We start from the raw sequence: 11174 nt of genomic DNA, 5'->3' as shown, positions 1-11174 counted from the left end.
TGGTGATTCTACCTTTTATCATTCATTCAAAGTTATGTTTTTGTGTTGTGTGATGGCATCACTGTCGTCACCGACACATAATAATAAGTGGTCGGTCACATTGTTGGGCTTTTAACTGTATTTCTATTGCAAAAAAACAGCATGCTATTGTGGTCCAACATTCTCTTTTCAATTCACACTTTCTTTTGGGTTACCTACCTTCCACCATTTCTCATTCTTCCACATTTTTTACTGCTACAAAACTAAATTCTATCACTTTATAATCTTTCATAACACCATTGCTTTTAGATGCTGTAAAATGTCAAATATCAAAGATCTATTTTTTTTTAAATAATATGCTTACAATTTAGAATACTAGTGTTTAAGAAAGTTTTATATGTTGTTTCACCCTAATCCTTGAAATTTCAAGATCAACCCTTAAAATTTCATATAGTACTTAACTTCCTACTAAAATTTCTCTAACAACCCAAAAGTTACAAGGAATTTAATTTCCTAACAACTACAAAAATATAAAAAAACATTGAAAATGATTTGTTGACAACCACTTTTTTTTTCAAACAACACCTTTCAATTATAAAATATCATATGAAAATAATAATAATAATAATAATAATAATAATAATAATAAGTATAAACAAAATTTTAGAATGAGAAATAATAATATATGTGTGTATACAGTATGTGTATAAATTGATAAGGGTGTCAATTACTCATAAAACACTCCAAGTGGAAAGTTATTTTGTAAAGTTAATAAACTGTGCCCTAACTTAGTAAAGGCAGAAAAGTTATTTAGAAGAAAAATAAAAGTGAGATCCCAATTTGGGCTGAAGCATGGGCCATGTTACATGCTGATCTGGATAACAATTAGGCAGTTTCTTTCTGCATCCCTATATTTGTCTTCCTGCACCCCCGCAAGGTTGTGCAAAGAAAAAATTGTCTCTATATAAAACGGTACATTTATTTTTTTCCATTTTGGATTATGAAATCCGGTAAATTTTTGGATTGGCGCTTCCGGTAAAATTTCGGGTTGGCGCGTGCAGTAATCTCCCATATTGGTGCTTCCGGTAGTACATGAATGACAATGTTAATCCAAAATAAAAAAATGTAAAACATTCATAATTGAAAAAACCATTCCGGATCCGCCAATCCATAATTCAAAATATGCATTCCGGATTCAGAAATCCATAATTGAAAAAAATCATTCCAGATCCATCAATCCGTAATAGAAATTAGACTTCTGGATTCAGCAATCCATAAATCATCAATTTATGCAAACTTTGCTTCTGGAACACCCCCTCATCCAAAAAGCAACATGATTCACTTTCGGATTGATGAACCAATAGCACACTCCCAGATTCCGAATTCAAATAACAGGTGAAGGTCAGTTTCGGAATTTAAAAAATTGTGTGGGTGCAGGAAGAAAAATGTAGGGGTGCAGAAAAAAACTGTCTAAGGCAACTGAACCCAACAAATTTGAACCTGCACTGACGCAAAATGATTAAAATTTTCTTTGTAGTTTCTAAACAGAAATGATATCAAAACGTATTCTGGATTTGCTATTTCAGAATATATTTTTTGATTTGGATTTTTAAAATACTTTCTAGATTTCAAAATTCCTTTTCTTAGAATGTATTTTTTTTTTGTATTCTGTACTTATTTTTTCAAAATAAGATTTCGGTTTTTCAATTTTATTTCAAAATTTCATTTTCAGAATAAAAAATCTATTTCGAATTTAATTTTTTATACTGTATTTTTTAATTCCAGAATGAAGAGCAATTTTGTAATTTCAAAAATTGATCAAGTGCATATTCAAAATGATTGAGTGCAGGAAGCAATTGCCATTAATAGATTCTTCATAGCTGCTGTACCCAACCGATTAAGATAACTTCAAAAGTAATGTTGAGGCATGGCCTAAAACATGTAGTATATGAATTTAAGGAGTTGGTGTTGAAAATAATAGTCCAAAAAAAGGGAAGTTGCAGGGAATGGTTTCCTGCTATGGATCACGTTAATGTTCACACTGTGTTTCATAGCCAAAAATGTAAAAAACAAATCTGAGCACTAGAAAACAAGGTGAAGAAACACGACAATATGCAGTGGTGAAAAGGAGTTATTCAATTTAAAGCATAGTTCAGTCAAGTCAAGGTTGTTTATTCCTGCACTTCAATACTTTCTTGTTATACTCTCATATTTCTTAAAATACTAAAAATATCTTTGTGATCCAGAAAAACTTCAAATTATAGAATTCAGAATGTATTTCATATTACAACTTATACATGACAACCATGGACAAACCGAATTCATCTTTGTAACAAATCTTAATTTATCTTTTTGTTTATACCATATCATTCTTAAAATCTTATGATTATTTTCTGTAAGAGTTTTATTAGATCTCACTGTAATAAGATTGTTCTCTGTATTTATTTGAAAAATTAATTCCAAGTAAAAATAATATTTTTATAACTATAATATATTTCTCTGTATTGTTATTATATTAGCATGTTTCAATAGAATTATTTTATAAAACTAAAACTCTTATAATCTTGAGTATCACCGTACGATAAAAATATTCTCAATTTTAATTTGATATGCTAGATAAGGGAAAATGTAGGTGATAATTTGGATGGATTTGGGGTGAACTTTTTTGTTGAAATTCAAAATCACTCAATAAACTAAACAATTTATCAACTTAACAATTTGTTGAAATTTATCAATTTGTTGGAATTTAAACTTCATAGATATATAAAACCATTAGATAGAAAAACTTAACTAAAGGTGACCAGCCAGATTCCAGGACCAACATAATCATTAACAAAACCACTCAGTATGAAATCAATAACATTGTCATTAAAAAACTGGAACTATCAGTCAAATGATTTAGATATTAAGGTGATTGTTTCCTATTATCATGTACTATCACAATGCAATAAAACTTTTATGAATTTTCCAATCAATATCTTACAGAAATCTATGGAGTGGTGGTAAGGGCTATTTTCAAATAATATAAACTATCATATTAAATACAATACAACAATGTGAGTTCTCAAGACAAAATTATAGATATCAAAATGCCACCTGTTCATGAAAAAATTACAGAGGTGCCAGTAGTATAGTTTTGAACGGAAGTGAAACTCTGAAGCCTTGACACGTGTATACCTATTGATAAGATTGTCTTCCTAACTCACCCTTAGCACTGAGTGGCTTAGAGCCTGTGATGTGACACCAATGTGATAAGAGTGAAGCTATATATGATGTTAACTAATAAGCATAATAATAGCCAAAAACTATTATTTCAGTTTCTAACATATTTTGCCAACTACCTTTTATAGTCCAACAACGTGTGGTTAAGACAATGTTATCAACAACAAAAAATTCATGCTTTTATGTATCTTGAAACACACATTAACTCTTCAACCACTTCTTTATCTACCTAGATTAATACAGCACAATATAGTTGAATAGAAAATAGAGTACAAAATGCATTGCATGGAGGTGGTAGAAGTGATTCTGAGTTGAAGAAGACAAGATAATTTAGCCATGCCCATTTGCTACGTCAATCCAACTTTCTTGATCAGATTTACAAAAGCAAGAGCCATAAAATAAATGTATTACAAAATGCTATAAATATAATATAAGAGGGTGGACTATTCATAGAGCTATGGCGTGTAACAAGATTTAATTGAATATTAGAAGTGGAGCGTGGTGAAGATGAAGCCACCTTATATTTGAGGTCTTGTCTTGTGCAGAATTAAACAGAAGGGAAGTACTTGTTTAGATTGAAAGGCAGTGAATAGAACTCCTCACTTCTTGTGTCACCCTTGAAGGACTTGTACTTGTCCCACCAATGTTTCCCTCTGTCCTTCCTAATGCTTGATTCTCTCTTAAATAAAGTGTTGTCTAGAAAATATGCCACAACACCCGCAACAAATGGTTTTGATTGGAATGGCACGTTGATAATATCATTGAACTGTCATGTGCATAAAAAGGTGATTGTAAGCAAACTCAACAAAAACTAATAACAAATCTTTCAAACATTACTCTCTTTCTCTCTCTCTTAATGGTTCCTAAAGTCTAAATAATTATATAAACAACCCCTTAAGTGTTAAAAATCATGTTGTGTTGTCCCCCAATATTGAAAAGCTCTTCAAATTACCCCCTAAATGTTATTAAAATATATAAACTTGGGTGACCAATTGGTTTATTCTATTATATTATATACATCTTATCCATACCCATCTTGCGCCTGTGTTGACTGGACCAAAACCATTAATGGCTGTGTACTCATTGAAGTATTGTGGCACAGACAAGCCCAAGAAGATTGAGAAGCCTAAAATGAATTTTGTTCTAAAACTGTTGAGGTTGCAGAACTGAAGAAAACTGAGGCCACCAGCACCTACAAATGATGAGCAAAAGTGGAACATGACATTACATGTGATGTTTCTTGTAGGGTCATGATAAATCAAAGTATAAATAAATGTACGAGTATGTTTTGAGGAATCAAACATACCAACATAAGCAAAGAACAAGCAGTAGAGGGCAGCAATAATGGAAGGTGGGATGGAGGCAAAAACTGCTCCAAATTTTCCTACAAAGTAGAAGAAAATGAGTCAGTGTTGAAAGGGAAGAAAATGTAGTAAGATAAGGTAAAGTAGGTATTTGAATCACAAAAATCATGTTTCATCAACTCACCGAGAATTGAAAAGAAAATCATAAATCCAGCAGATATTTGCACTACTCTTCTACTTCCAACCCGTGTCAAAGCCAGAAGACCTGCATTTTCTCTGTAGAGAAACCAACAAAACTCTTTTGATCAACAAGAAAGTTTTCTTTCCTAGTAAGGTAAAGAGGATACAAACAGCACAATTTCAATCTTACACGGACACAGAGGATCCAGTGACTGTTCCAAACAATCCTGATAACAGAATGCCAACTCCCTGAGAGCATAAATAAGATGCATGAGGAATTATACACCAGATTGTATTTAAATGTTTTAAGTAAAAGCCATATTTGTACCTGCCAACCAATACCCCTGCTGAGAATAGATGGTGGTAATGGTGTTGCACTAGCATACCTATAAACAGCAATGAAAGCTCCACTGGACTGTTTGTGATAAATGAAACAAGTATTAGCAAATAATTTAATCCATGTATGTAATTTGGTAACTGCATAACACTGATACTAAGCCAACACGTAAGTATACAAGCCAGATAATCAAAGAATGTCATCACGCAGGTATGGCACTATTATGTTCTTGTTGAACTCTAGCATAATCAATGGCTACATATCACTTGAAAATGTAGTTTGGACAAAGCTTCCCCTCCCCTTGCCAACTATATCCATTAAAGCACTAAACCAGTTTCACATTGTTCAATTTATCATGAAACTCATTTATATAGACTAGACATCATTCAGCTGATTCCATTGCCCTTCAGCAAAACAAATAAACCATTTATGACAAATGGAAAACTAGTAAAATCTTATTCATGATAAAAACCCTAATTCCATTACCAGAAGTTTTTAAAACTCACAAATGATATTACTATATAATAGTTATCAGTGATTTTAAAAGGATAATTTCCTTATAGGTCAAGTGGCAGAGAGTGATGTAAGATGTAAGAATTATATGCTGTTTTGTATGTGTCCAACAGTAATGCCACAAGATCCAAAGGCTTAATGAATCTGGAATATAACCGAATAGATGTTGTTGTCTAAGAAAGAAAATCAATTAATAAAAAAAAGGTATGCTTTGATGAGAAAGACCTAATGAAAGAAATTACCTCTACAAGAGAAACAAAAGCTGCCATCATCATGGCAAAGGCTTCACCTGCATCAAAGGAAGGTGCTCCCCATTGAAAGGGATACGGAATTCTTATCCTGCAAACTCAAAATCCATGCCAAATTCTCAATAAGTTTCAACTCACAAGGTTAAGCCTAGTAGATTCACACCAATTTACCAAATAAAAAATACAATGTTTCAAGGATGACTTCAGAAATATCAAAATGCTTATGATACATGATCCGTAATAGTGATAAATATTATAAGACATTAAGACTGATGCATGCAACATGTATGCAGTTCAGTTTATCATCTAAAAGGTATCCCCTAAGTCAGTCAAAATAGTAAACTGAAATCGAAATAGTAAAAATATGAGATAGGAGAAACATATTAAATAATGAAAATAATTTAGCCTCATCTTGTAATGAACACACTCGATATAATTTACCAAGCTTTAACTTAGTCCCTAAATAAAGTTTTTAATTGCGACCCTATCACAACCAGTGGCCAATAATATAATGTTGAGTCCATCTTGCCACAGTGGACTCGATAGTGTCCAAAACAATCCATCCCTACTACATCTACAACAATCCCCGCAACACACTGACATGACTGTGTTTCTTAAACAAGAAATGGATTAAGTTGCCACCCTCTAGTTCACAAATGCAACATTAGTTATCACATCAGGAATAGCAACTGCAACTGGGAAAATGCCAGATAGTTTAGATTCATGGTAGGGAACCAATTGGAAGTTTTTCAATTATACGATTAATTTTAGAACATGGTAAAATTATAGGTCAACACAAATTTCACAGAAAAAAAATGCCATTCACAGTTAAAATTCAATGAAATCACACAACTAACCAAGGAGCTGCATCTATAAGTCCAGCACGGTCAGTGCGGCAGGAAATCTGAGTTTTAGGTGGAGCATCGTTATAGGCCCCTCCAACAGTAAGTAGATGAGCATATATCCACACAATTACAACTGTGAATATCACAGCAAATCGATCGAAGATATTTTTCCCCGAATGTAGCACGTGAGGCACATACTGCATGTGACAAGCAATAACCAGTTACAAACTCAAATTTATAGAAACCATTATGTAAGAAAATAGAAATGTGAAGAAACCAGGACAACATAATAACTAAGTTGTAGAAAGCAAACTTTAACTCCAAGTCACCTTCACAAAACCGGCTTGTAAGATTAGGTTTGCGCTCAATTATATTATTATATATTTAATTTGGTCATATCTCTACTCAATGTATGATTAGATATTTGTAATGGTATCTTAAAAAGTTAACTCAACCACACAGAACCAGTTTGTAAGATAAGGTTTGCATCTACTTATACATTATAATTTGACCCTATCTCTAGTATATGTAGGACCTCCATTTCTAAGATCCTAATTTAGAGATTTACAAACTTAGAAGACAATATGCATATGCAACTCTTTCTCTACCTGTGAAACAAATACGAGCAATATAAGCTGAGGCAGTCCGATCTCTACACATTTAGCAACCTACAGCCATAATAAGAATTAATATTGAAACTTTATTAAATTAATGTTATACATTGATCATTGTAAATTTGTAGCAGAAGACTTACCCCAGGGAAACCTAGCTCATACAACCCAAAGCCAACAAGAGATACCAAAGGAACTGACGAAAGTGGACTTAAGAACCTGAAGAAACAATTGAATTTGCATAAGATGAGAATATTATAGCCAATCACAAGATATCAACCAATTATTTCATTTCTTTTGGCTTTTGTGCTAGTTAATCCAAATCCAATTAAACAAATCACATGAGCTATATAACCCACTTCAAAGATCAATTTAACTTGATGGAAAAGTGGCAAAGCTTACATAGCAAACACATTCTTAAATACGGCTAACAGTTTAGTTTAGACATTGTCAAGACAAGCAAAGACAGAAAAAACATGACGCACTGACTAAGTAAGAACTTTGGCCAACCTTGCAACATTCCGCCAAAGACCACTGAAGCCCAGTACTATTTGAAGAGTTGAAGCAACAATAAGAGCACCCTGGATTGATCTCATTATCCTATTGAATTTCTGATAGATAACAAAAACAGGGAAAATGGTTATGAAAAAATTCCAATCAAATAAGCACAAAATATAATGCTTAATGGTAGCTCTTGAATCAAATTCATACTCTTCTATTTTCAACACAATTAAGTGCATAAAAAGTGGATATACAATATGATTACATATATGATAGTCTCCATTTAGGTTAAATATAACTGATTGCAATGTAAAATATATAGCAAGAATATCAGTCATGCATCATTTAGTACAAAGTTAGATTTGTGCTGATAACAAGACCTCTGCAGGATCTGGTTCACCACTGAATCGGCCAGCGAGGATAATAGAGATTGTGGTTGGAACAAAGGTGTAAGACCCTCCGATAACTGCAGGGAGTCTAGTTCCAAACATTGTTTGCAACAATGTGTTAATCCCAGCAACAAAAAGTAGAGTTGCAATAACTTTTGCCTTCTCATCCTGAAAAAATTGAATTGCTATTTTCTTATAATTTTGGCTAGGAGGAGAAAGCATTAACAATCACATGGTTAGATACTCATAACATTCCCTACAAGTTATTCACAACTGCTTTAAATATATTTAATCTGGAGCTGCTTACATTGCCACCTCCCATCTGGGGAACAAGAGCAGTGGGAATCAGCACAGTTGTGCCGAGCATCACAAGAAAATGTTGAAAACCAAGAAGTATAGCCTCAGCTGCATCACAATGACCCAAAATTTCTAGTCAAATTAAAGAAGAAATACAATAGCAAAGTAAACCTCAACTAAAAGGGGAGTCAGGAAGATTCTTAAAATATCATACACAAACTACAAATGATCAAAAAGAATATGCCATTAAAGTCGGCCAAATATTTCACATACTTAAAATCCATTAACCACATTGTTCAATACTGGCTGTGTGGAATGCACCAAAATCCAATAATATGAATAACATAGTTTTTTTAAAGGTACTAAAACATTTAAAAAGTATTAAACCAGTGGGGCAAATTTGGAAGTAGCAATAAAATTGTTTCCAGAGCACCAAATCTGGATCTGGAAAATAACAGAAAAAGGCCGTTGGTTTATTATCTATATATATAATTAAAAGGATTTCAACTAAATTGGAAACAGCACTTCAAATTGTTTCCATTCATATTAAGAGTAAAAAGAAGCCTGAGTTGCCACAGGCATATAAAAGTACAAAACCAGACTCAAACCCCCACAGCAGAAAAGGCGGTTATTTTTCCTGTGTTTTCTCAACCGCCTTGAGATTGACTAATTTTCTCTCAAAAAACAAAATCCCAAACCTGGGAACTGAAAAGAAGCAATTTTCTTATTTTCAATATCATCATTATTATTTTTCTGCACTTTGGAATCTAAACTAGGTGAACCACTCACGCCATGGAGGGGGACTAGTAATGCAGTAAGAAATATTGGGAAGCTGATCCTTTGGAGGGTGAGGCTGTGGCTCATCTGATTTAGCTGGAGCTCCTCCTCCTGCCATAACCTTTTTTCCTTCTCTTCCTAACTCTGAACAAACGAACAAACAACAACAATTAACAAATTAATAAATCTACAACAAGTCCAAATCTAACACCAGCCCAGATCCCTCAATGCCACAAAGAAAAAAACCCAGAAGAAGAAAAAACGAAACAAAAAGAAAAAAGGGAGCTTTCTTACAATGACTAAGCCTAGAAAAAGTAAAATGCAACAAGTAGAGTTGAGCTGAGCTGGGAGCTCTCTTTTGTTAAGAAGTGAAACTAATGGCCACAATAATTGCACAATTTAAGAAGGAAGTTAGAGTAGAGAGTAAAAAGAAAGCACCTTTTTCAAGTGAAGGAGTAGTATTATGAAGTCAAAAACAAAATGAGGTGCCCCCACCAAAAAAAAAGGAGAAAAAGGGATGAAAAGAGAAGAGAAAGGGAATGCAGACGATCTTTGTTGTGGAGTGTGGAGTAAAGCAGACTCCAATGCTGGGAGAGAAACGATAAAGGGTACACAGAAAATGAGCAGAAAAAAATGAATGAAGATTCTCTTTCTTCTCTTAGCTAATTGCTACTACCAAAAAGTAATGTTTCTCTGTCTTTCTCTCACTCCCTAGTAGGCTTGTGTTAAGTTATATTGTAGCTATCTTACACACCCTAATTTACTACTTTCCAACAAATATTGCTCACATTTATTGTTTTGTTTCCTGTTATCAATTTGCTATGGAAGAATGTTTAGGTAGCATTCTCGTGTCATGCACACGTAGCAACTCGAGTATGAACGTATATTTTAATACATAAAAATTCTAAAATCTTGTGTATGGTTTTTATATATATAAAGAAATATGTTAGGTTCATCACACAACTATAAGAAGTGAGAGCTGAAGTTATTTAATTCATATTTAAGAGCATTCTAAAATTTAAGTGGGATGAGACTTTCCCTACTATTTATTTATCATATATGTGTGTCAAAAGCAGATTAATCTATTAAAATAAGTAATTTATCAAGATAAACTATAAACTCTCCTACCATATTGGAAAATATCATGATAAAATTGTGTAAAACTACAAGTTTTTGAAATAAAACACAGATAGTTTCTATAGTTTTTTTTTCTTGATCTTCTCTAATATAATATGCCTAAGAAGAATAGTTGCTCAGCTGTTATTTTTTTTTTCTAATTCTATTGCTTTATTTTATAAAAAAAAAGTTTGTTTGGTGCAAGTCTAGCCAGTATTTTGGAAGGTTTAAAGAAGAGGAGAGAAAAAAAAGGACTAAATTACTTATTTTTAAATAATGATAATATATTTTTTAATATTATAAAGGATTAAAATTATAAACTTATCTTAATTTATTATTTTTTTAAATGTCAATTGCTTATTGAAAAATAAAACCATTAACTTATATGTTGGATTTACATTGTATACAGTTTTTATGTTATGTTTGGGTGAGAAAGGAAACCTAGAAAGAAGGAAGTAAAAGAAAGGAAATAGAACAAGGGAAAAATAAAACTATTTGATTGAGTAGAAAATAAAATGAAAAATGAAATCAAATATACACTATATAAATAGAAACATTTATACCTTAATACTTTCTTGAACTTTCTCTGTCTCCATTTCTTTTCAAATTGGATATATAAACTTTTTGTAGAACACATTGAAATATGAGTTTTCTTAAAATATAAATAGAGGAGGAATTATAAGTTCACATGTTTTGTTTCGGTCATCAATCCCTTTCTCCTCTTTTCTGAATGAATCCTGATGTTAGTGAATTGTCATTTAATCGTCATTATTTGTTTTATTTATTATTTAAAATATAAAAAAATCAAAATATTGTATAAAATCAAATCAAATTGAGTTATTGTTTTTGCAATTT

At 32.2% G+C, this 11174-nt stretch overlaps 1 protein-coding gene across 2 annotated transcripts; it reads right to left on the bottom strand.

Moving 5' to 3' along the window:
• Nucleotides 1-3512: 3512 nt before the first annotated feature.
• On the bottom strand, nucleotides 3513-10836 carry LOC137823084 (nucleobase-ascorbate transporter 6). Of its 2 annotated transcripts, none has more exons than XM_068628198.1 (15): nucleotides 9642-10836; nucleotides 9216-9347; nucleotides 8437-8534; nucleotides 8121-8297; nucleotides 7750-7850; nucleotides 7383-7458; nucleotides 7237-7296; nucleotides 6641-6825; nucleotides 5778-5874; nucleotides 5014-5100; nucleotides 4876-4934; nucleotides 4690-4781; nucleotides 4508-4585; nucleotides 4233-4393; nucleotides 3513-3967 (listed from the first exon to the last, which is right to left on the bottom strand). In XM_068628198.1, the coding sequence occupies exons 2-15, from the start codon at nucleotides 9319-9321 to the stop codon at nucleotides 3749-3751; spliced, it is 1596 nt and encodes a 531-aa protein (XP_068484299.1). In that variant the 5' UTR covers nucleotides 9322-9347; nucleotides 9642-10836; the 3' UTR covers nucleotides 3513-3748. The 2 variants fall into 2 exon arrangements, with proteins under 2 accessions (XP_068484299.1, XP_068484300.1); XM_068628199.1 differs by having other exon boundaries at nucleotides 9498-9909.
• Nucleotides 10837-11174: the final 338 nt, after the last annotated feature.

The sequence above is a fragment of the Phaseolus vulgaris genome, chromosome 9 (assembly GCF_000499845.2).
Source record: "Phaseolus vulgaris cultivar G19833 chromosome 9, P. vulgaris v2.0, whole genome shotgun sequence".
Taxonomy (NCBI): Eukaryota; Viridiplantae; Streptophyta; class Magnoliopsida; order Fabales; family Fabaceae; genus Phaseolus; species Phaseolus vulgaris.
This window is presented reverse-complemented; position numbering and strand designations above follow the sequence as displayed.

What these genes read in the sequence shown, in the direction of transcription:
- LOC137823084 (XM_068628198.1), bottom strand. Translation starts at nt 9,321, where the DNA reads ATGGCAGGAGGAGGAGCTCCAGCTAAATCAGATGAGCCACAGCCTCAC. An exon ending in CTTATAGATGCAGCTCCTTG is followed by an intron (nt 5,875 to 6,640) that starts GTTAGTTGTGTG and finishes TTGAGTTTGCAG; the next exon opens with GATAAGAATTCCGTATCCCT. An exon ending in TCAACACAGGCGCAAGATGG is followed by an intron (nt 3,968 to 4,232) that starts GTATGGATAAGA and finishes TGCACATGACAG; the next exon opens with TTCAATGATATTATCAACGT.